This window comes from Harmonia axyridis, chromosome 6 (genome assembly GCF_914767665.1).
Source record: "Harmonia axyridis chromosome 6, icHarAxyr1.1, whole genome shotgun sequence".
NCBI lineage: Eukaryota > Metazoa > Arthropoda > Insecta > Coleoptera > Coccinellidae > Harmonia > Harmonia axyridis.
Window position 1 is genome coordinate 22,743,375 of NC_059506.1, and position 27,764 is coordinate 22,771,138.

Consider the following 27,764-nt stretch of genomic DNA (forward strand, 5'->3'; position numbering starts at 1 on the left):
ACAGAAATAGAAATCCCATCAAATTTGTATGAAAAAACCAACAGGTCGCAAAGCGATAGCTTCAGGCGTTCTGGAGTTATGGCCGAGAGAAGACACAATTTGGTTTTTCAGTGCATCAGTTGAAGAATATCTTTTTTCGTCCATAACTCCAGAACGCCTGAAGCTAACGCTTTGCGACCTTTTGGTTTTTTCATACAAATTTGATGGAATTTCTATTTCTGTCAGAACTTAAAACACAATTTGATTTTTCGCAGTGCATCAGTTGAAAAATATCTTCTTTCGGCCATAACTTCAGAACGCATGAAATTATCGATTTGCGACCTTCAGGTGTTTTCATGCAAATGTGATGGAATTTCTGTTTCTGTTAAGAAAATCCTATCATTACATTTGAAATTTCGCAGTAAAATGAACAAAACAATGAACTTCTGACTTAGCGCCCCCTATCGAAAGCAGTTAGAACAAATTTATCATGACTATATTTTGTCCTCAATCAACAAGATATGATCTTTCAGACGAGATCTAATTTGCTCAAAAATGTTGAGCCAAACTGAAGTTACAGGCGTTTCAATCAGTCAGATTTCTCCCTTTCACCTACCCTTATTTGATGTTGTAAAATCGAAAGTGACAATTCAAAAAGATAGAGAATTTTCCAAGGATTACAGTGATGATATTTTTTCTACAACTTTATATGAAACATTTTCGAGTAAAATTCATTTTTCTACTCGACGGTAGCTATTACGCCCCCTAGCGGTAGAGGTAAGAACTTCAAAACAATTTCCAGTGTGTTCTCTTGTACACTTTAGTGTTAAAATTTTCAATCGCAAGTCTCTACGATGAGTGGATCCTGAGATAGAGCCGCTTACCTCGCTTATTTGCCCACCCTGTACCTATATACGTGGTGAACATTCAACGTCAATAAATAATTTTCTGATATTCAAGAATGTTCGAAATAACTGCCAATATGAAATTGATTGTTTCAATACAATGCAATATACAATTAGGTTTCTCCATATTCAAAGGCATAATTTTGTTTGGTACAGTCGTATAATGACCATAAGTTTAAAGGTAGTCATATTTTTTTCTACTACGGATTATTTTCATGGTTCTTTTTCATCCATTTTGCATCTGAGAGGTAATAAATAGATAGTTGTAATATTTGTTGTGTATTAATGTACGCAAAAACTTCTTTGCAAACAAAAAGCTCGCAAATAACTAGAATCAAAGTTGAATGTTCCTAGATGTCATGATAGATCATAAAATATCTTGAAATAGAATAGTGTTATTCACATCCTGTCTACATCAATGCTACAATCAATACCACGAAATCACCCTATATATAGTATAATAAAATTCTGAGATAAAGACACCCTCACGAATGGAAACGAATGAAACGATGATTCATAGGTCTATCTAAATGGAATTCCCAAACTCTATGTCGAGTAGGTCGGTACTCGACTAAACATCAATGACAGGGACACAACATATCACTTTATTACTGCAGGATCCGGCAGAATCTAATGATTTCGACAATCGAATTGTTGATTCTCGAGAGGTTCCGAGTTCCGACATTCGAGTTTGAGTGTGAACCACATGCTCAATTGGGCTTTTAACTTTATACGTAACATCTGTTCCATTGGGGAGCATATTTGCCAAATGTAGGAAATTCTGTTCAATTTGGATTATAACGTCAAAAGCAAGTTTAAATTGAGTGATGCGATTGAATCATAAATTTTCGAAATTAGTTATCATAGCTCGATTATATAGTTGAGAGAGCAAGATGCCACTAGGCATCTAGGCATATATCTCTGAGCAGTAATGCTCACAGATTATCATAGGAGGTACTTGGTTGATTTGCAGTGAGAAACTGAAACTTTTGATTAATTTTATAGTTTGTTCAGAAATTTATATATCATGTTGTACAATTTTTGAAAAAGCAAAATTTATTCGTACAGAAATTTGAATGGTTCACATTCAGAAAACACAAGTTTGAATTATAACTTCAAAACTATTTGCAATAAAAAACAAATGATTACACTAATGAATTTTCATAAAAAAGTGCCTGTAGAATGTTTTTGTTGCTTGTTTATATCATCAGTAATAAAAAAGTTATGAGAACTTTTCATTTCACGCCAATTTCCAATTTTCTCTTATAGCTTGAAAACAGTTGAATACATGAATGAGGTTTTCACCAAATTGAATCTCTCAAAAATCGAGCCCGAAAATGTGCCATTAATTTTTTTCTAGTCAAAAAGGATTCTAAGATCCTCTCACCAGACAACGAATTTGGGACACCTGATACATTGTGATTTCATAATTATCTGCCTATGAAAATGAGCAGTAAATGATAGCTATATCTATATATTCCAAATCGATATCAATGGTATGCGGTGAAATTTGAAGGAAAATATTTTTTTAAATAACTCTTATTTAAACTGCAATAATAGTTATTTTTCAAACAAGTGTGGAAAGAGATACTTCTCTGAATGAGACTGCAGTCGAGTGCGAAAAAGGCACTTTCCACATGAGTTAGGAACAATATTTTTTTTTGTAGCGTAAAGAAGAGTTTTCGTCTTGAAACCAACTGACGTTATAAGAAATAATAATATTTTTCCTACTAGCGTTTCGAGAGAATTACTTTCCACACGCATTGACATTTGGAAAGTAGTACTTTTCCGAATTAGTTCGCTAAAAAGCTGGTATTCACTTTCCGCACGCAAATATTAAAGAGTCACATCAATCATAAAATTTTGTCTCTATGCGTCAATCATGAAATTCAAACGTTTCTCTATGCGGCTGAGCGCAAAAAAAATATTTAAATTTTTATAATGTCAGTTATAACTCATGTAGAAAGTGCCTTTTCCACACTCGACAGCTTGACTTCAGTCTGTTGCGGAAAAGTATCACTTTCCACACTAGTTAGGAAAATAACTATTTGTGCGCTCAGCTGCATAGAGAAACGTTTGATATTTATGATTTACGCATAGGGATACGTCAAAATTTATTGATTCATTCGACTCTTTAATATTTGCTTGAGGAAAAAACCCTTGCTGTTCACTTTCCGCATGCATATGCTTGCGGAAAGTGAATTGCAGGGCTTTTTTCTGCATGAATTTGGAAAAGTAGTACTGGATGTCCACTTATGCCAAAACCTCTTTCCAATATTGGAATGGAATTGAATTTTTAAAGCAGATTCGTGTTCTACGGCAAAAAATACAAAAATTTGTACGAACAATTTTTCACGAATCGTCACAGATATTCTTGTTTGAATTTTCCGTCTGAACGACCTTAACGTACCCGTTCAATTAATCATTAACTTGAAATTCTAACGTTTTCTGCTGAAATGTTTGTTTTCAGTACTCTCATTGATCATTTGAGAATGACGAAATTATTTGTTTTTGTTTCAAAATATTCAATTAAAAAGGATTGAAAGAATTGAAAAATGCTTATTTGGAATCAAGTAGATATCTTCGTCAAGCCGTTTATCTCATGCTCAGAACGTTTTCCATTGTTTCAACGAATAGTTGAACAATTTACGACTAAAATTGGAGAATTTACCACTACAATTTCATATGAATGATAAAAAAAATGAACATTTAAAAAAATATCTGTTTTAGACAGAAAATTCAAACTCGATTACAGTCATCTGTGATGATTCGAGAAAAATTGTTCGTATCAAAACTTTTGTATTTTTTACCGCAAAATACGAATCTTCAATAAAAATCAGTGGTCCCTAATTGAAATTCCAGAGTTGACTTCCGTACACACCACATAGGGAAATTAAATGGAAGAGTTTGACAAAAGAGACAAACCCAAGTTTTGTAAAAATTTTTAAATAGACTCGTAAATTAGTTCATTCACGAAAGTAGTATTTTAGACGAAAGTTCAAACAATTGTTATACTCCTAACTTCTGCTAATCGTTCAATCGTTCTCAGTTCTCACAATACCGCGCATTATTGTTGTACCTTCTACTCGGGGAAAATATTGATCACGAGAATGTCACGTTGTGGTTTTCCCTCTCAACTCCACGTTCCGAAGTTTGACAAGCATATCCTGAGGCTCAGTACTAACGAGACAAAAAACTCAGGACATATAATGTGACGTATTATATTACATATATCAATTTTTATTTACCGTTGGCAATTCCAGTATTCGGGCTGGCCAGCTTATCAATCCCATTCCTCGGCGACGCAACCTCGACCTTGATCACCGGCGAGATGCTGGTGGTGATCTCCGCCACCTGACACGGGTTTCCCGGCTCCTTCTTGACGTTAACGCACCCCCACTCGATGGGGTTGGTCCTCGAGCACCCCGAGCTGCCGTTCGTGAACTTCCCCCTGAGTGCCTGGGATGAGTCATCCTGACAAAGGCAGGATTTCTGCTTGACGTTGCAGCACTTCTCGTCGCAACGAGATCTGTCTGCTGAGATCTGGACCTTTTTCGGACTGAGCGAGAAATCGGAAGCCTGCTGGATGATGATGTTCGAGTTTATGCCCTTGGTGAGGAGCTCGAGCTGGGCCACGGGTATTGGGGAGTAGGGGGAACCTGGTGGAGGGGTTGGCACCCCGAAGGTGTAGCCCGTCGACGAGAACAGGGAATCTGAAACTGAAAGATAAGTACTAATTATAATCTGCGAAATATCAGTATGTAATATGAAGAAATCAATTAAATTGAGTTGATCTAACTAAATATGTAATTATGTATTGTAAAGGGTTTTCGAATAGGGTATAATTTGAAATGGTTTAATGGCAGCACTGTATAGGTACTACATGTTTTGACATTTCTTATGTCATTCCTATTCAGTAGGTTATACTAATAAGTTTTCAATTTATAGTATTATAGCGTATTCGACTGGCTGCACCAGTTCGAATTAATTCGAGCTAATTATGTCATTTAGCACTGAAAAAATTCGAATTAATTCGCACTGGTGCAGCCAGTCGAATACGCTATTAGATCTCAGAGTAATAAACATAGAAAGAGGGAGCATATGTCATTTTCGGTAAGCAAATTTTGTCCCCAACATGAACTATCAAATTTGACATGAAGCGCGCGGAAATGAAAACATATCAGTGATACGATATTTCACTTAATTTGCGAGTTTCTCCACAAAGAACGCACTTCTTATGTCCCTAATTAGGGCGAAACCGGTATATCGCTATTCTCCCTCGATGACATGCATTCTCCTTGGGTTACTCTCGATTATGATTCCTACGTAAATGCGTGGAGACCTTCTGTCTGACAATGGTTATGTTGATGGCATTTTGCTGATACATTAACCAGATAAATAATTAATATCGTATGATATTATTACACTATTGGAAATTGTACTTCTTTTTCTTTTCATCATTCATTTCCAAATATCAGCTGTTCTATTTATTATGTAATCTAACCATGTTGGGGACATTGTGTCGTCGTGAAGCACCTTCTGACGCAAAAATTTGAGCTGTTGGGACAAGTGATGTAAAGAATCGAAACTATGTGACTGTCTCAAGAACAACTCAAAATATTGAAAATCAAGAAGGTGCAATTGTTACGTGTTGCACTAACGAGCTATGATGAATGAGTTTTTATGGTCGGAATTATTTCAACATCATTCATTTTCAACAAGACGGTGCTATGTGACACACAAGCCTCGAAACTCACAATTTTTCAAGAAAAGTTTCTTGCTCCTGTTATTTCTCGAAGAATTGATGACAATATTGTCCACCGAGATCTTGTGATTTACCACCTTCAGACTTTTTTCTTTTAAATCATGTGAAAGGAAAGGTCTACGCCAATGGTCCACAATGGAATCAAGATTTCAAAGATGGCATTCGTGAAGTGATCGAGGATATACAGAAGCAAATGATCTTGGAAAATTTCAATGGGTATCACTTCAATATTAGATTTTTTAATATCCTGCTTAAATTTTTATGATTCTGATAACTTGATCAATAAGATTTTAGGAATGAAACTTGAAATTGCTATTTTATAGCAAAAATTGAATCACCATCCTCATTGAACTCGTTTAGCAATTATAAGGAAAATAACATTTCAGACAGTCATATTTACGGAACCCCAAGTTGAATTTTGACAGACTCAACCACGTCATTCGAGAGCTGAACCTACCATGAAAATTTTCTAGGACCTACCGTTATAGAGAGAGATAGAGATAGGGAGAGAGAGAGAGAGAATTCCGTCCTATAAAGCTATCATTTCCCGGAAAGAATTTATTTACGCATGCGCACTACACAATCTCTATTCGAAAATGCTGATTTTTCCATATAACTCATAATGTCCCAAACCAAAATTTCATCAAAATCAGGTTAATAGAACGCAATTTTCTTTTCTTTTTTCAATATTCGAATGAAGTATTCGAAAGACTAGCTGATCATTACCCACATAAAAGATGAAAAGAGCATAAATACTCAAAACGCTTAAAAGAAGGAAGATAAATTCAGTAGCAATTAGCATTCAAAAAAGAAAGACTCATCATTTTTTTCTTAGAAAGTCATCTGGATTCTATAAGCCCATAATCTTGTGGGGGATTCTTAAAGAGTCAACTGATTAATAGGTGGATGCTCGGAAACCAGTTAGAAAAAAAGGTGAGTAAATCATCTTCTAGTCATCTGCTGTCATCGATTATGAGTCATCTCCGCGCATCAAATAAGAGAACAAACGATTCAGCTGCACAGACATCCCAACAAGGAAGTAGTCGGCAGTTGACAACACCAATTTGTTCATCATCGTTTCAAGTTAATTATCGTCCCACATCTGGATATCTCTTGGGTACAAAATTCAATAACGATTCTCCGCATTTTATACGTTTAGTTGAACATACACAATTCAAAAGATTCAGGTGACCTTGAATGCAGTCATTGGAAACAAGATGAGGAGGTTACTATCAGAATGTGAAAGAGAAGAAGGTATGTATTTAAACTGATGAAAGGAAACAAAGAACACACAATCCTCGGCGAGAAGTAAATCAGTCAACTGAAAAATTGTTATGACAAAGCACAAATATACATTTCAAACCAGTTATACACTTAATTCAACTTTTCATTATTTATTGAAGATAGGAACACAACAGGTTCACTCAATGATGTTCTACCAATTGGTGAAAAATGTGGAAACTTGTCGAATTGCATCCGACATCGTCTAACTTTGAGACTGACATGCAATTATACCCCATATAATTTTCAAAAGACAATTGCAGGAAATGTCAGGTTGTTGTAGTTCAGTTTTAATTTCTTCAATTTTATTTTAGTTGGAAATTGGAATGTCAACAAAACGAATACACTTTTTCGTTAACAACCCAATCAAGAAGTTCACTTCAATATATGTACCTACATCGTTTTTTTTTGGTCTAATATAAAACGTTTCTGTTGTATATTTATTAATTGTTGCATCAGGAAAATAAGTTATTTTCCTTTTCCTTCAACACCCATCCACTAGATACTTTATCCCCAAATATTCGAAATAATATAACAATAGATTGAAACTGACTTAAACATCCTTCGACGTTTGCAGAAAAAAGTCAATTTATACTAATGAGAATGTCCTAAAAAACTATATTATCGAAAGCAAAATGCACGAAGTAATTCAACAGCCATCCATTAAATACTTGATTCCCAAATATTCCAAATAATGAACCGAAACGGCTAAACTTATCTAACCATTCTTCGACGTTTGTAGAAATAAGTCAATTTCAACTAATGAGAATTATCGGAGGCAAATATTACAAATTTTACGGAGTATTTCAACAGCCATCCACTAGATACTTTGTACCCAACCCAATATTAGAAATAATTCAACAATAAAGTGAAACTGACTTAAACATCCTTCGACGTTTGCAGGAAAAAAGTCATTTTATACTAATTCAACAGGCATCCATTAGATACTTGATCCCAAAATGTTCGAAATAATGAACCAATAAGGCGAAACTTATCTAAGCATCCTTCGACGTTTGCAGAAATAAGTTAATTTATAGTAATGAGAATGTCCTAAAAAACGATATTATCGAAATACAAATTTCATCAAGTATTTCAACCGCCATTCCATTGGGTACTCAATTCCCAAATATTCGAAATATGTAAATGTAATACATATTTCAATAAGGCAAAACTGATTGTTCGAAATTTACTAAAAACAGTTAATTTTTGCTGATGATAATGTCCTGAAAAATGATGAATTCCCCAAAGTATTTCAACAGCCATCCACTGGGAAATTCCGATAAGGCGAAAAACTCATAGTTCCCTATTGGAAACTACGAGTTTTTCGCCTTGGAATATTTTCCAAGCGAGAAACTCTCCACACCGTCAGTTGCAATCGATCGGAATAGCAGAATGACACAGGAAACGGAAATTTTTCCGACTGCACGCTTCTAAAAATGGTACAAGTAAAACGCAGACCCATTCATCAGGTGAATCAATTCCAAGTCCTGCTGCCGGCCTAACAGATAAGGGGGGTGGACGTTATTCAAATCCTGACGGAGGAAATGGATAGACCCCCGACCCCAGAGATGTTAAGCCGGATACTTGTCCATTGTACCAATTAACGATTAAACACAGTCATCGTTATCAGATAGCGGAATAATTTATGTGAGAGTCGAGAAACTGATTTGTGCTAATTAGAATGTACTAAAAAACGAAATTTTCGAAAGTAAATATAACAAATTATATGAAGTATTTCAACAGCTATCTACTAGGAACTTCATCTCCAAATATTCGAAATAATAAACCAATAAATCGAAACTGAGTTAAACATTCTTAGAAGTTGGCAGAAAAGAGTCGATTTTTGCTAATGAGAATGTCCTAAAAAACGATATTATCCAAAGCAAATTACACGAAGTATTTCAACAGCCATCCAGTAGGTATACTCAATCCCAAAATATAAGAAATAATGAATAAATAAGGCGAAACTAAGCTAAGCATCCTACGACGCAATGTCAATTTATGCTAATGAGAGTGTCCTAAAAAACGATATTATCGACAGCATATTACACGAAGTATTTCAAAAGCCGTTCAGTGGGTACTCAGTTCCTAAATATTAGAAATAATGAACAAATAAGGCGAAAGTGACCTGAGTATCATTCGACGTTGCTGAAAAAAGTCAATTCATGCTTATGAGAATGTCCCAAAAAACGATTTCATCCTTAGCAATTATAACAAATTTTACGTAGTAATTCAACAGCCATCAACTAGATCCTTTGTGCCCAAATATTCGAAATGATAAAACAATAAGGCAAAACTGGCCCAAACATCTTTTGATGTTTGCTGAAAACAGTTAATTTTTGCTAGTGAGAATGTCTTAACAAATGATATTATCGACAGCAAATTACACGAAGTATTTCAAAAGTCATCCAAATTGGCCGAAATATTCGAAATAATACAACAATAAGGCGAAACTGACCTTAACATCCTTCGACGTTTGCAGAAATAGGTCAATTTATACTAATGAGAATGTCCTAAAAAACGATATTATCGAAAGCAAATTACACGAAGTATTACAACAGCCATTCTATTAGGTACTCAATCCCGAAATATGTAATACACCAATAGGGCGAAACTGATCCTTCGACGTTTGCTGCAAGAAGTCCATTTTTGCTGATGAGAATGTCCTGGAAAATTATGAATTCCACAAAGTATCTAACAGCCATCCACTAGGAAATTTTAATAAGGTGAAAAACTCACAGTACCCAATATTCCAAGCGAGAAACATATCCTTCGACGTTTGCTGAAAGAAGTCCAATTTTGCTGATGAGAATGTCCTGGAAAATTATGAATTCCACAAAGTATCTAACAGCCATCCACTAGGAAATTTTAATAAGGCAAAAAACTCACAGTACCCAATATTCCAAGCGAGAAACTTATCCTTCGATTTTTGCTGCAAGAAGTCCATTTTTGCTGATGAGAATGTACCGAAAAATGATGAATTCCACAAATTATTTCCACAGCCATCCACTAGGAAACTCCAATAAGGCGAAAAACTTACAGTACCCAATATTTCAAGCGAGAAACTCTCCACACCGACTGTTGCAATCTATCGTAATAGCAGAATGACACAGGAAACGGAAATTTTTCCGAGTGCACGCTTCTAAAAATGGTACAAGTAAAACGCAGACCCATTCATCAGGTGAATCAATTTCAAGTCCTGCTGCCGGCCTAACAGATGAGGGGGGTGGAAGTTATTCAAATCCTGACGGAGGAAATGGATAGACCCCTGACCCTAGAGATGTTAAGCCGGATACTTGTCCATTGTACCAATTAACGATTAAACACAGTCATCGTTATCTGATAGCGGAATAATTTATGTGAGAGTCGAGAAACTGATTTGTGCTAATGAGAATTTACTAAAAAACGAAATTTTCGAAAGTAAATATAACAAATTATATGAAGTATTTCAACAGCCATCTAGTTACTTGGAACTTCATCCCCAAATATTCGAAATAATAAACCAATAAATCGAAACTGCTAATCGATTTTTGCTAATGAGAATGTCCTAAAAAACGATATTATCGAAAGCAAATTACACGAAGTATTTCAACAGCCATCCAGTAGGTATACTCAATACCCAAATATAAGAAATAATGAATAAATAAGGCGAAACTAAGCTAAGCATCCTACGACGCAATGTCAATTTATGCTAATGAGAGTGTCCTAAAAAACGATATTATCGACAGCAAATTACACGAATTATTTCAACAGCCATTCAGTAGGTACTCAGTTCCCAAATATTAGAAATATTGAACCAATAAGGCGAAACTGACCTAAGCATCCTTCGACGTTGCTCAAAAAGTCAATTTATGCTAATGAGAATGTCCCAAAAAACGATTTCATCGTTAGCAATGAAAACAAATTTTACGTAGTAATTCAACAGCCATCAACTAGATCCTTTGTGCCCAAATATTCGAAATAATAAAACAATAAGGCAAAACTGGCCCAAACATCTTTCGATGTTTGCTGAAAACAGTTAATTTTTGCTAGTGAGAATGTCCTAAAAAACGATATTATCGAAAGCAAATTACACGAAGTATTTCAACAGCCATCCAGTAGGTATACTCAATCCCCAAATATAAGAAATAATGAATAAATAAGGCGAAACTAAGTTAAGCATCCTACGACGCAATGTCAATTTATGCTAATGAGAGTGTCCTAAAAAACGATATTATCGACAGCAAATTACACGAATTATTTCAACAGCCATTCAGTAGGTACTCAGTTCCCAAATATTAGAAATATTGAACCAATAAGGCGAAACTGACCTAAGCATCCTTCGACGTTGCTCAAAAAGTCAATTTATGCTAATGAGAATGTCCTAAAAAACGATTTCATCGTTAGCAATGAAAACAAATTTTACGTAGTAATTCAACAGCCATCAACTAGATCCTTTGTGCCCAAATATTCGAAATAATAAAACAATAAGGCAAAACTGGCCCAAACATCTTTCGATGTTTGCTGAAAACAGTTAATTTTTGCTAGTGAGAATGTCCTAAAAAATGATATTATCGACAGCAATTCACAGGAAGAATTTCAAAAGCCATCCAAATTGGCCGAAATATTCAAAATAATATAACAATAAGGCGAAACTGACCTGAATATCCTTGGACGTTTGCAGAAATGAGGCAATTTATACTAATGAGAATGTCCTAAAAAACGATATTATCGAAAGCAAATTACACGAAGTATTACAACAGTCATTCCATTAGGAACTCAATCCCGAAATATGTAATACACCAATAGGGCGAAACTGATCCTTCGACGTTTGCTGCAAGAAGGTCATTTTTGCTGATGAGAATGTCCTGAAAAATGATGAATTCCACAAAGTATTTCAACAGCCATCCTCTAGGAAATTTTAATAAGGCGAAAAACTCACAGTACCCAATATTCCAAGCGAGAAACTGATCCTTAGATGTTTGCTACAAGAAGTCCATTTTTGCTGATGAGAATGTACCGAAAAATGATGAATTCCACAAATTATTTCAACAGCCATCCACTAGGAAACTCCAATAAGGCGAAAAACTTACAGTACCCAATATTTCAAGCGAGAAACTTTCCACACCGACTGTTGCAATCGATCGGAATAGCAGAATGACACAGGAAACGGAAATTTTTCCGACTGCACGCTTCTAAAAATGGTACAAGTAAAACGCAGACCCTATTCATCAGGTCACAGCCGTCTTCTTGAAGACGGCTGTGATCAGGTGAATCAATTCCAAGTCCTGCTGCCGGCCTTACAGATAAGGGGGGTGGACGTTATTCAAATCCTGACGGAGGAAATGGGTAGACCCCCGACCCTAGAGATGTTAAGCCGGATACTTGTCCATTGTACCAATTAACGATTAAACACAGTCATCGTTATCAGATAGCGGAATAATTTATGTGAGAGTCTCGAGAAACTGTTTTTGATACTGTTATTTCGATTTGAATATGTTAAGTCGGTAATATCCGACTAATTAGACAAGATAAATAAAATTATCGTTGGGTGGAAGGATGTGGTTTCAACTATAGTTATAGTAATCACGGAGGTATCGAGGGAATTAGCTTCTCGTTAATTTTTTCACGCTCAGGAAATTTGAATGGTGGTTGTTTGCTGTTTTCTCACTCCGAATGAGGTAGGGTTGTATAGAAGATTATGCTTAAGAGCTGTATAATATCCTTTTTCTTCTTCCGTCGTTTTGCAATAGATGGCTGTAGGGATAAGTGGTAGTCAAAATAAATAGATCGTATATGTCATACAATAAGCTTAGGTATTTGTAAACATAACGCCATCGAAATATCAGTCGATTTGTTTCTGCATCATAAGGTTATTCTCGATCCAACATGTCAGCTTACGAGCTGACTTTCTCGTCATTTGCCGGAAGTTTTAATTTTCCGCTTGGATATGAAGTAATCTGCGTCTGAGGCTCATCAAATGCTCGCTAATATTTATGGTGAGGCTGCTATTAGTGAGAGAACGTGCCGAGAGTGGTTTCAACGCTTCAAGAACGGTGATTTTGACGTCGAAGACCAGCATGGCGGTGGAAGAGTGAAGGTTTTCGAAGATGCAGGATTGGAGGCATCACATCAAGACTCGTGTCGAACGCAACAATAATTTGCAGGATCATTGGGAGTGGCGCAACAAGCCATTTCAAAACATAGTCATGGGAATGATTCAGAAACAAGACAATTGGGTGGCGTAGGTACGAGTTGAAGACGAGAGATGTTGAACGGCGTTTGTTTGCTTGTGAACAGCTGTTTGCAAGGCAAAAACGGAAGTGAATTCTGCATCACATTGTGACTGGCTACGAAAAATGGGTTCATCACGATAATCCCAAATCAGGGGGATATCCTGGCCATGCTTCCACCTTGACGACCAAATCGAATATTCACAGTAGGGATTCATCAAGCCAAGGAGCTTGATATTTCAACCAACTACTTGACTTGAAAATCAAGCTCGTGAGAAATTACATACTTGAACTTGAATTGATCTGAGATATTTATTGCTTGACTAGATATTACTTGAGATTGATACGCACGAGTCGCACGTCCTATATTTCTGCAAGCTCATGCGCGCTTAGACAGTGCATAATATAAGGGGGTTACTTGAGCTCCAAGATGACTGAAGCGATCGCCAGCAGGGGCTCAACTAGACTTGACCCCCCTTTCAAACGGCAGAATTTTTAAATTCCTTATGATTTCTTTCAAATTGTTAATCACAATTATTTTTTATTTCCTCTTATCAACCAATAACTCCCCTCGTTACATCAATGATTGCCAGTGTTACTTTTCTAGTAGTTTTCCCGCATTCCTATGAAATTTTTATTAGGCAGACATCATTTTCTCTGGTAGAATTTGGTAGTTTTAGAAATATAATATTTAAAGTTCAGTTCCCATGAATCAATTCATTGTTCATTGAGGATCTCCGTGATTCTAGAAGAATCTATGCAAACCTAATGAAATCATAAAACTTCTTTAGTGGCTGTTGGCTGAGAACAACTACAAAGGGTGAATCTACGAAGGGTAGCTAATTAAAAACAGATGGTGTAAATTTCAGTTGAAAATATTCCATCAACGGGTATTCTTTCTAGTGAGAAATTTAATGAGATTTCAAGTAGCAGAATATTTCAGATTTATAGATATTCATTTCACATAACAGAATCGTTTTTGGAACTTTAGATTTATTCTTGGCCATAATTTTAGGCTAATTTATTATTTTATTTGAAATTTTTTCTCTCTCAATTTGTCAGAGAAATCGCGACTTAAGGGGGGAGGGGTGTCAACATATATCGCAAGGTTTATGATTGGAAATAACAGAATTTCATTGATTGGTGTAGATTGGACTACTTCATCAAAATTAGAAATAAATGTACGCCACTGGTACATAAACTGCTGGAGGTCTTGTGGTGTGAACAAGGACAAAGGGCTACGCCTACCAGAGCACCTGCTCTCTACAATTTATATTAAAACTGGAACTATAATATACCCCTTACAATAGCGAAACACATGAAAATTATAACCACATCAGCTCACAAATAAACAGTTCCAATTTTATGATTTGAAGTCGTACAGATTCTACATTTCGCTTATCTGATTCAATTGGAAAATATATTCCAGATTATTGAAAAAATGGTTTACTGAGAAAAAGTTCGAGCGTTCTATCTATACCCAAATTGCGTGTAAATAAATCAAGCTTGTGATATTCATAACTCTAAAACTATTTGGACTAGGTTTCCGCGCAGTGGCGACGCCAGCTTTCAAAAACAGGGGTGGCCAAGGAGGAGCCAAATTTTTTTTTGGGGGGGCCAAAGTAAAACGAATTTATAGTTTTGCTGATTTTGTAATTATTTTAGCCTTAGTATGTCAAACTTTTGGGGGGACAGCAGAATTTTAGGGGGGGCTCGGCTTCCGCGGCGAAAATTGTTACAATCGTATTATGTATTACGCGACTGAAAGTTCGTGATTCTGTGTAGTGCATTTTTGGATACAATATAAGTTCTCGAAAATTTGATTCCTAGATTCTTTGCCTCGAATTAGATCGAGTTCTGTAACAAATTTCATGTAAATAACGTTCACGGGTTCTCCTAATTTGTAAAGGGTGTTTTTTTAGAGCTACAGAACTTTAAATTGCAATAAAACAACGATGGATTATTCGATTGACATGAATTTATCCGCAAGATAATCTTGTGGCATAACATTTTGAATATGATTTCTGGCATCTGACCGCCACGGCTGGCTCGGATATAGTCCAATCTGGACGTCCAATTCTCGAACATTTGTGGCCGTATATCGGCAATAACACGGCGAATTTTGTCTTCTAAATGGTCAAGGGTTTGTGGCTTATCCGCATAGACCAATGACTTCACATAGCCCCACAGAAAGTAGTCTAGCGGTGTTGAATCACAAGATCATGGTGGCCAATTCACAGGTCCAAAACGTGTCTTTCAATAAAACGATTGTGGCACGAGCTGTGTGACATGTTGCGCCTTCTTGTTGGAACCACAGCTCCTGGACATCATACATCATGGTTGTTCAATTCAGCAATGAAAAAGTTAGTAATCATGGCTCTATACCGATCACCATTGACTGTAACGTTCTGGCCATCATTGTTTTTGAAGAAGTACGGACCAATGATTCCACCAGCCCATAAAGCGCACCAAACAGTCAATTTTTCTTGATGTAACGGTGTTTTGACATACACTTGAGGATAAGCTTCACTCCAAATGCGGCAGTTTTGTTTATTGACGTAGCCATTCAACCAGAAGTGCGCTTCATCGCTAATGGACGTAGTGCGCGATACGTATTCCGCACAGAATCATTATTTTCGAAATAAAATTGCACTATTTGCAAGCGTTGTTCAGGCGTGAGTCTATTCATGATGAATTGCCGAACCAAACTGAGAATAAATCACTTGACAGCTGTTGAATCGGTCGCCATCTTGAACAGTAATGCCAACTTAAAGTTATATACCACGGAAAAAACACCCGTTACAAGCTCTAAACTCCTGAGAGATTCATAGTAGGCCTAGTAGAGTCGAGATTTAGAAATCATTGAAACAAACGTCAACTATAAATATTTCATAAGGGTTGGATCATTTGTTTTGAACGAACAAATGCACATGACGGCAGATTACTTGTAACTATTGAATACATTAGACCAAAAGTGCACATTGCATGTTTTACCTTCCATTTATGTATCTCCATTTATATGGATGGGCGTTCAAGCTAGAAATTCCATTCCATTTTTGCAATTTTTCCAATCAAGGCAACCTTGCCATTTTCCGAGGATCATTTTTCATATTCAGACTTAATGAGCGTGGGATTGCATGACGGCCACACCTAGGACTGTATAGTGATTGTGACCTATCTCATCCGTTTTGGTTCCGCCTACTTTTCCATAATAGCGCAATTATCAGCGTTAAATTTGCATCCAAACAGATAAGATGCAGGGCGTCAAATTGTGTGTTCTATTGCGCCTCTGTATCCGGTTTCACTGTTATATTTCCTATCCACAAATTCTCTTATATACGTGATGCGAAATTCACTTCCGAGTGTACCGAAAGTAGAGGAAGCTATGTGATTACTTTCGGGTAGTCTTTCTGTCGGTTTGTGTGTTCTAGGGAATCATGAAGCCAAGTAGCTTGACATTTTAACCAACTACTTGACTTGAAAATCAAACTCGTGAAAAATTACATACTGAGCTTGGCTTGACTTGATTCAAGATATTTACTGCTTGACTTGATATCAAGCTACTTGATATAACTTGAGCTTGATATGCACGCGTCGCACGGCATATAAGGGGACTAAATAAGGGGATTCCTCGTGCGCCAAGAGACTGAAGCATTCGCCAGTTTGACTTTATTAGTAGTTTTCTCATACTGAATAATAATAATAATAATGTTTATTGACTAAATCCTACATGATGAAATCTATTGGCAGATTTTGGTAGTCTCAGAAATATCTTTTCAAACTTGGCCAAGGTTTTTTTTATCAACGTCAGCATCTTCAGCTCCTGTTGAAAGACAATTTTCCAGAGCTGCTCTTACAGTTACAAAAACCCGCAATAGGTTAGGCGACAAATATATAGGACGCCTCATGTGTCTTAGATCCTGGATGGAAAATTATGGAATCAAACAAAGCCTAGAGGTTTCTCAATATCAAGAAACTTTCAAATTATTTTTTATTTTGTTATGATTTATAGTGATTCAATTTATGTTTCTATTTCAAAAAAGTTGATATTTCCGGTTCTTTTATACAATGAGTTTAAAAAATAAAAGTGTTTTTGCAAGGTTCATCCTCATTTCATCATTTTTTTATTGACAGTACACAATAAAACTGCTAACTAACTAATTACTTGATACATAAATTCTTGACTTGACTTGAGATTGAAAAACTACTACTTGACTTGAGCTAGACTTGAAATCAAGTCAAGCTCAATCCAAGTAGCTTGAAAATCAAGCCAAGCCGAGAATCCCCTAGTGTGTTCACACATCCTTTAACGGCTTTAAATTTTTTATTCTTTTTAGATGTTAGCAAAATCTTTTACAGGTGGACGGTAGATATTCCTGTATAAAAATTATGCTTTTCCAGATGAAGGCTTATTGTTGACTATGCGCAAAGGTGAAATTTCCAGAGTTCCATATCTTACGTTCTACAAGTCCGATGGTGATGGAAATTGATTCAGATATTTGGATCAGGTAGCCATGTAGTTCTGTAAAAATTTCAACGCTTTCCGATCTACAGATGCACCATGCTCATGAGGAAGCCTAATATACCTATCTGGGATCTCAATATATCGCGTTCTACTAGTCGGATTTTGAAAAAAAATTGATATACAGGGTGTAACATGAGTGGTTGGCCGTAGTCTAGTGGCGAATGCAGGTCATTCAGGCTTTTAAGAACAGCATCTGGTTAATAACACTGTTAATTTCGGAGATAGATAGATAGATATGAGTTTATTCAACATAATAAATTGTACAAAAAAAATTGTATAAAATTGTATAAACTCTGAAAATAACTGAGAGTTATTATACATATAACTGTTAACAGTTGTAAAAAAAAACTAATTTGATTCTAACGACATACAGATACAGGGTGATTCATAAAAACTGGCCTAAATTTCTGATATCCATAACTTGGAAAGCAACAGTCTTATTGGTTGAGTAAGCCTCGCCAAAATACTAAAATATGTTACTTTGATCAAATAAACAAACATGTTTTCCAATTGATCAAATTAAAACTCTTCTTTTGCCTGATTACCATGTCAACCATCCGCACTTCCTTTATGCTAATAACTATCCATATTTTTCCTGTTTATAGTGGGATCTAGTTTCTCGAAATTGATCCATTAGTCTTTGCCGACCTTCTCAACGTAAGTAAACAGGAGAGTGTCCTCTACACAGCGGATGTTGTTCAATCTGACATCATTTGTTGGAATTCCTTCTTCAAGGTGATCTAGGCCTTCTTCGAACATTGGGAATATACGTTTAACAAGACTGAAGAGAAAATAACATTTCTGTATTTTTCATCATGGAGCACTAATACGGAAATTCGTCGAAACTATACCACGTCACTTAATAAGTCTCGAGCCTGGCGCACACATGGCACCGACTGTGACATACCACTTTTTTGCATATTAGTACCAAGTCCTTATTTATGAAGTTGCATTTCAACTAATGAACTTCAGTACTTATTAAAAATTCAGAAGCAAAAATCAACAATTAACCATGAATGTCGGTACAGTATTTCTGAGTGATTATATATTGTAGTTTTATTGATGATACAGGGAAATAGCTGTTTTGGTGTCGAGATTTTTTGAGCTGATCCTATATCAAGTTGATGTCCTGAAATCAAATAACGCATTCATTTTTATCTAGGTGCCCAAATTTTTAGGATATAAAATTTTAAAGAAATATAAGTTACATTCTTTTAACTCAAATCCGTAAGTATAGTAAACAAAAGTAGATACAAAATTTTTATTTTAGTTATACAAAATACAATATTAAGTCGTACTTATCAACGAAAAAAAACATTGAAGAAATCAAATATATAGTCACTCAACACTTCGAAAACATCTTTTGCGCGACATTCTTGAATGTTTTTTTAAACAGTTCCTTTTTAAATTCCAGCAGTAATCTGCCATCATGTACATCTTCCTTGGTAGCGGTCCTCCATAACTTTAATATCTTGATGAAATCTTTCACCTTGTTTCCCACTCATGTCTCCTAAATTCTCTGGAAAACGTTATAAAAATAAAAACGTGTGTAAAAATGCTAATAATCATATTGCACCTACACCCTAAAGATTTGAAACTATTAAGCATCTTGTTAACCATTTCAACATAGTTTTGAGCTTTATGTTTGCCCAGAAAAATTTCTCCAACTGCAACAAATGATGTCAAAGCTTCTCGTTCAACTTGATTCATTGAATTTATGAAGGCAGGATCCTTAATTAATTGTTTTATTTGTGGGCCGTCAAGTATCCCTGCTTAGAGTTTTTCTGTGCTCAACTGATGCGTTTTTACCCCTATATATGCAAAACATGACCCATTCTCATCAAGAGCCTTCACAAAGTGCTTCATTAAGCCCAACTTTATCTGTAACGGAGGAAGTATGATTTTTTTTCAACCAAAGCGTCGTTAATGACGTCCATGTTTTCTCTCTGAGGCCAATCTTTTCTAACCCAGTGGGGTGTTTTGTCCCTACTATCCCAGAGGCAGAAGAAACACGGATATTTCGTGTAACCACTTTGCTGCCCAAGAAGAAGGTTTACCATTTTTAAGTCTACACAAATCATCTATTGATGATCGTGATCTCTATCTTCTGCAAGACCATAGCTATGATATTATATTCTTCTTTCAGTTTCGTTGAGTTAGCTAGTAGTATTGAACCATATTATTTATTCCCATTGTACCTTCATTAATGAATAATTATATTATAATAATTTTAGAACTCTCATAATTGAATATACTGAATGGAACGCACATTGGTGGATAAGTTGATGTATCTAAAAGTGTAGAGCTGATAGAGAAAAACGACGAATTGCATGTACAGTGCATCCCATTTTGGGTGAGACAGCCAGGTTTCTCGCTTGTTATTTAAGATAGAGCCTTGCGGTTTTCACGTTCCTGTCCTACTTTTTCGTGAAACTCAAGTTGGTCTAATCAGATTTTGCATAACTGTTTCCGTTCAAGAGATACAGGGCGATTTTGAAAATTGATACTTTTCGGACCCCTCCTTTATCTCCGAAGTTATTAGAAATAATGCTGAGGTAAAAACTACATCTGAATCAGAATTCTGCGAAGAATCCAGTGGCGTACTCAATTTTTTTTTGGGGGTATGGTTTTGAAGATTCAACACAAACGTATATTTTTTTTAATGGAACACCCTATATATCATTACTTCGTTGAATTCGTTATTTTTTTCCCTTCAAAATGATGTATGATACTATGTAGGTAGGATGTTCACAAATGTTGAAAAAACACTAAAACATCAAATAATGATAATTTTTTTGAGAATGGGCCATGAATTTCTCAAGTTTCAATAAGAGGATTATTACTTTTGATTTTTAAAAGTAGTAGGTCATTGATGATACAAACATCCTTGTTACAATGCATTTGGGAGCATTGTTTTATCAAGTGGGCATTGGAGAGAAAAACCAATCTGATCTAGCTGTCATCGCTATGAATTATCGTTAACAATTATTGATTTTTTTTTTATATGGGAAATCCATTGCCCATTAACAAAAAATCATCATTATTTGATGTTTTAGTGTTTTTTCAACATTTCTGAACATCCTACCTACATAGTATCATACATCATTTCGAAGGGAAAAAAATTAAGAATTCAACGAAGTAATGATATACATGGTGTTCCATTAGAAAAAATATAGTTTTGTGTTGATTCTCAAAACCATACCCCCAAAAAAAAATTGAGTACGCCACTGGATTCTACGCAGAATTCTGATTCAGACGTTGTTTTTACCTCAGCATTATTTCTAATAACTTCGGAGATAAAGGAGGGGTCCGAAAAGTATCAATTTCCAAAATCGCCCTGTATCTCTTGAACGGAAACAGTTATGCAAAATCTGATAAGACCAACTTGAGTTCCACGAAAAAGTAGGAAATGAACGTGAAAACCGCAAGGCTCTATCTTAAATCACAAGCGAGAAACCTGGCTATCTCATCCAAAATGGGATGCACTGTATGTACAGATTAAGGGTCCCAAATATAGTGGAAATCAGCTCCCAGGCACCAAAAAAAAAATTTTTGTTGTTGCACTGTGTAATCATAACAAGAAATGTTAAAAGGAAAGGATAATACCTCATAATTCAACAAACCGAATCAATACCACAAAATGGGAATGAAAAGTCCGAAACCCATAATACGCAATCAGTGATTCATGCATCGATTGATTTAATGCATAAAGTGCGTTCTGCAAACATGAAACCTTCGTTAACTAGGCCACATCACGATGAGTGAGTACCGACTGACGTTCTCCGATTCATTTCGATCCTCAATGGATCTATTCATGTAAATAAGTTGCACGCAATCATGTTCAGAGCCAATTCGAGCGATGCCAATTGCAGGATTTCCAACGAAGGAAGAAGGTAGGGCGGCATATAATGAGCGACCAACATTCTATTTGAAAATGAAGAAATAAGACTTGGGTTTATTACTGAGAAGGTTTCGTCTATTGTTGTTGTTAAAGTGATTCGAATTTATCCATTGAGAAAAAAATGTAACGTCAAATAATAAGTACCGTCCTTGTATTGAAGACATTTGGCGTTTGAAATGGAGTTCTTGTATGTCTTCAACAAAAGTCTTATCGTTGATCCTTCAGAAAAAGTTCTAAGTTTCAATCTTCCCAGGAAAATTTGGTGTATTTTAAAACGACTTAGGACTGGTCATGGTCGTTGTGATAATATGCTCTTCAAATGGCATTCTATTGATAGGCCATCTATGTGAGTGTGGTGTAGAAGAAACCATTGTCCACTTGGTGAATAATTGTTCAATTTATGAATTTCATGCTGGTTTCCAAGCTATCAATTCAGATTCTTTTCTAGAATGGGTCGCTAACTTCAAATTAATATAATGGAAACTAATATTTAGTACTCCTTTCTGGTTCTTTTTTTGTTTGTTTTAGGATTCAATTATATATATGTTGTATCATTGAATGTATAATTTTGTTTGAATAATTGTTCATATTATTCATTGTCGATATGTTACCCTGTTATTGGGAAATTTCCTGTTGGGTAAAAATAAACTATTATTATTATTATAAAGTCGTCAACCGTTGGTGAAGAGAGAGGATGGAGAAAATTTTGTTTTGGATGAAGAGGAAGCCCTTCAATATAAATATGTCAGCTTATTCTTATTATTTACACAAACCACACTACAAAAATACAAGGAGACAGAGTTTTTGCTGTAGTTTTTATCTGTTTTCTTCTATCATAACGTTGAAATGTATGATGCCCCGTTTACATTTCCTCTGGTAATACTGAAATTACATCTACACATGCTTTGTTGCTTTGATAATTTTTTTATTGCTCTATCTCAAAAGAATATATGTATATTGGAGAGATATTGAAAGTTGAGCGAAATTACATTTGTTATTGATGAATTAAGTTTCGTATACTGACAACCCAGTTTTCTGTTGTTAGAAAATAGTGTGCAAGCAAAGCAATGGTTTGATAAATGGCATTCAGACTCTGTACCATCGACATCAACGGTTAAAAGTTGGTATGCTGAGTGATGACTTAAAAGGTGGTCGAAGAACCACCAACTATGCTGAACGCTCTGGTTGCCCGAAATCGTAAGTTGTTTCACAAAACATCAAAAAAGATCACGAAATGGTTTTGAGCGATCGTAAATTGAAAATGCTTCAGATATCGGTGGTGTTGAAGCTATAAGAGACAGTGTATTCAGTGGCGGCTAGTGACAAAATAAGATGGTGAGGCACATCAGAAAAAACTTGTCGATTTTCAATAGCCTGTATCTTTTTAACCGGGCCGAATCGGAAAAAATATAAGGTGTGTGAATAAGTCTTTCCCGTTGGCGCCACCAATACTGTGCGAGTATTTAATGGTTACATATGTCATAATCAAAGCTTATTCATCTGTCAACAATTCCACACTAACACATTAGTTGAAATTTGTTCGCATCATAAATTTTTGAAATCGTGAAAATGTCGAAATTTGAGCCGAGTCCACGTCATTTGCGGGAAGTTTCACTTTATTGGTTCAATTTGAAGAAATCTGCTGCCGAGGCGCATCGGTTGCTTCAGGAAGCTTATGGAGAAGGTTGTGTCGATGATTCCGTGTGCCGTACGAACTGAAGCTGAGAGACGTCGAACGGCGTTTTTTCACTTGCGAACAGCTGCTTCAGCGACATAAAAGAAAGGGTTTTCTGCATCGTATCGTGACTGGCGATGAAAAGTGGATCCGTTACGATAATCAGAAGTGAAGAAAATCATGGGGACTACCCGGCCATGCATCATCATCGACGGCCAAGCCAAATATTCATGGCGCCAAGCTCATGCTCTGTATATAGTGGGACCAGCTAGGTGTGGTTTACTATGAGCTTCTGAAACCGAATGAAAGGATCACAGGCGAGGTCTATCGACGACAATTGATGCGTTTGAGCCGCGCACTGCGAGAAAAACGGCCACAATACTCCGACAGGCACGACAAAGTTATTTTGTAACATGACAATGCTCGCCCACATGTTGCACAGCCGGTGAAAACATACTTAGAAACGCTCAAATGGGAAGTCCTACCCCACCCGCCGTATAGTCCAGACATTGCTCCGTCTGATTACCATCTCTTCAGATCGATGACGCATGGCCTGGCTGACCAGCACTTCCATTCCTACGAGGAAGCCAAAAAATGGGTGGATGACTGGATAGAGGCCAAACCGGTCGAATTTTTTCGCAACGGGATTCGTATGTTGCCAGAAAGATGGGGAAAAGTTGTAGCTAGCGATGGCCAATACTTTCAATAATTCATTTGTAACCATTTTTTCACAATAAAGGCTCAAAATTTGAAAAAAAACGGGAAAGACTTATTCACACACCTTATAGTAAAGGAAAAAAGTGTTTCTTTTGATCTCAGGAATCATCGGTTGATATATATGTACAAGTTGAAGAATCACCCTGTACACTCGTTTTTTTTTTCAATATCAAAATGATATTGGAATTATTGGAGAACCCTTTATATTTGAATGCGCTCAAATAAGCAGAAAAAGAAATAAGTGAATGAATGACAATCCAAGTCTTGTCATAATTCATTTATCGTCTTAAAGTCATGTCTTCCAAAAACTATCAACATAATCTTCGAACAAGTAGGTACTACAATGAGGTGTTTCCAATGTCACTTAGCAGTTGAGCAAATTCTAATCGACGAACCAGAACAATTCCAAACCGTCTTTCCTAGTTGCGAAAGCGGGCAAATTAAATCGTTTACGCAAACAATTTATTCCGAACTTCTTCTGCATCAACCGCTCAAAAAAAAAGCGATATATTCATAAAACCTGACATTCCACTTCAAACAGTTGTAAAATCGATTATGCCGTTCATTCCGCAAAACTTTGCGACATCCATTCCAGCCGGCTGGCGCAAGAGAACTTGAAAGATGATTTATAAAACGTTGGAATTTAAATTAACAAATGATAGCATCATTAATTTCCATGATGGAGTTCAGCTTCCGGGAATTGCCGTACGCTGGAAGATTTAGATGATGCGCGGTTGCCGGTCTGCATTAGGAGGAAGTCTTTTTGTTTCGCCTTGATATCCTGTGATATTATTGTGCACTTTGGGAGAAGTTATATAAGGAATTTATTCTGATTGGGTACAAAAATGAAGAACAGTGCGAAGCCAATTCAGGAACTTTTGGCTGTTCATTTATTCATGCGCCAATTGCTCCCTTGGAGACTATAGCGCTCGTGACTTCACATCAGTGACGGGACTTTCTACATTATTTTTTGCATGAAGCTCATTAGATGAAGTAAAAAAAATCCATTATTTTTCCAATAGATGGCTTTAGTTATCTCTATCTCACATTGTATAAACCGATCGGCTTCCACTAGATGCTTTAAAAAAAATGAGATTTCGTACAACAAAAACTTTTCTGACAGTTTTGTGATTAGTTGACTCAATTAAGATTGAGCGCGCGTCAAAGATGGACACTAGCAAAGAGAAAATATATATATTTCACAGTTTTTATTCGATAAAGGCGAAAATGTAAGCCAGGCGGCTGAAAATGTAAATAGTGTTTATGGTTTAGATACTATAACAGCCAATTAGGCGCAATTTTGGTTTCGTCGATTCCGTTCCGGTAATTTCGATCCCAAAGATGCACCGCGCACTGGAAGGCCAATTGTCGAAAATGTCGATAAAATCATGGACATTGTCGTGTCCGATCGCCATGTAGGCACTCTTTCCATTGCCCAAAACGTAAAGATTGCACAAAAAATGGTTTGGAATTGGACCTATTCGCATAAGGCTGCTCGAATTATGGGTAGCATACGTGTTAACGCTAAAAACCTCATGGACCGTATTTCCATCTGCGAATCGCAACAAAATCGACCCATTTTTGAAGCGGTTGTCGACTGGTGATAACTTACGACAACGTCAAGCGAAAACGGTCTTCGTCGAATCGAGGTGAGCCGGCGAAAACGGTGGCCAAGCTAGGATTGACGGCCAGGAAGGTTTTGCTGTGTGTTTGTTGAGATTGGCAGGAAATTATCTACTATGAGGTGCTTCTCTACGGCACAACTGTTAACTTGGAACTGTACTGTCGACAATTGGACCGTCTGAAGGAAGCAATTGTTCAGAAGCGGCCAGATATGGCCAATAGGAGAGGAATTGTGTTTCATCAGGACAACGCCAGGACATAGATACACATCGATAGTGACTCGCCAGAAGCTCCGAGAGTTTGATTGGGAGGTTCTTATGCATTCACCTTATAGTTCGGACCTGACACCAAGTGATTACCACAAGTTCCTGTCTTTTCAAATTTTCTCAGAGAGGACTTCATTCCAATGTCAATAACTCTGAGATTTTTACAGAAATCATTCTAATTTTCAACTCCTTTCAAAAATATCCAATGCTTTTCTTTCGTTCATTCAGGTTCCTTTGGAGACCACAACTGTATATATGAAATGTGATTTATTATTTTGTCATTGTTGTCGGTTAGTTCATCTTAATGAAATGAAGAGTAAGTGGTAAGTGGAGTCTAATCATTTATATCATCTTAGTATCGTATCGTATCAGAAAACTGCATACATTGTATTAAAAAAATAAAATCAGCTCTCTAAAACTCACTATATTAGAGAATTGTAGACTCTTCACAGACACAAAGATCGACAAGTGTCTCGAAAAGAAAGTTGTTCAAGATAATCTGAAGTGCATTGCTAAACTCATCTGATCCTACAGTAAACCTCTGATCTAAAGTTTCCTCCAACCAGATCGAACTTTCGTAGTAACTGAACCTTTGTCGACAAACTAATTAAGTGTTTCTTCGTGTCCTTCCCCTATTATCTGAGTTCAAGCACACTGTTTTCCAATTTCATCCAACTATGCCATTGTTCGAACAGAACAAAAGAGGAGACAACATTCTCTTGTTGTGGCAGCTCGAATTTACATCGGATTGATTTTAGATTCTTACTTGAAGTCGATACCTTTAAGCAAGTCTGTACTCTGTATACATGCATTTTTTATTCATTTATTTTTTCAACTGGCATTATGAAATTCAAAATTCCCGCAGGCAGGATTGTAGGTACTTAACTTTCAAGTATAAATTACAGGTTAATTAAAAAAAAAGGTTTCCATAAAGTATTTTACATGCATATTATTGCAAAGCGGTTTATTCAAAATCGAATGAAGCCTGAAGGCTAAATTACTGCGGTTTCTATTCCTCGATGATCTGCATTGTGATGATGAATCAATTATAAGATTAATTATTGGAAGCAACAATGTATCCATATATACCAGTTTTTGCTTACTTTATTTCTTACAAAACTAAAGAATAATTGAATATGATCGCTTTATATAAGTAGGTATATGAAAATTTCCAAATGGACAATTAAAATATATTTCAAATTGGGCCAGAAAAATTGCATTATAGAATTATTTTAAGTAGACCAAGAGATGCTAAATATGTTTGAATTTCGAACGAGAATTTGAAAATATTATTCGAAACAAGATTTTCAGAAAATACTTTAACCAATGTAATTCAATTTTTAAAATTACGAGCACTTCTTCTGACGTTCTCAAATTAAGTTGATATCTAATTATTATTAGTGTTTTGCTTAAAAAGGTCAATTCAGATAGTGAAGATGAAATATTATATACATTTCCAAAAGACAAGCAGCTATTGTTACCATACAGAATTAATTGTCCGAAAAAAAATCTCAAAAATTTTCAAGATTGGTGTAGCAATAAGAACATTAAGTCATCGTTTACAGGGAATGTTTTTCGGTATATTTCAATGAACTTAGCATTAAATATAAAGCATCGTCTCTATGGACTTTCCACTCCATGCTGAAAAGCACACTCAACATGAATAATAGAATCAATATAGAGAATTTAAATTTACGTAATTTCTTAAACGTCAATAATACTAACTAAAAACAAATATGTCTACTGGTTGGTCGAAATTTACACTCAATTTTATCAATAAACAAAATGACTAATTACAATCTAAAATTTGTATAGCATTGTTATAGTTAACTATTGGGGTTTTACAATGAAGTTCTATCTCTGTACTCTGTACTGGATTCGAGCAGCCGAAGCTAGTTCGATTGTAATTGGCGAC

General features: G+C 35.9%; 1 protein-coding gene across 5 annotated transcripts in view; it reads right to left on the reverse strand.

Annotated features, from left to right (window-relative positions):
* The window catches only part of LOC123682980 (protein winged eye), a 186,377-nt gene that overhangs the window by 48,780 nt on the left and 109,833 nt on the right, over nucleotides 1-27,764 (reverse strand). For all 5 annotated transcript variants that reach the window (XM_045621842.1, XM_045621843.1, XM_045621845.1 and 2 more), the window contains one exon: nucleotides 4,133-4,603. In XM_045621842.1, coding sequence (XP_045477798.1) covers nucleotides 4,133-4,603 — 471 coding nt within the window. The remainder of the gene's footprint in view (nucleotides 1-4,132; nucleotides 4,604-27,764) is intronic.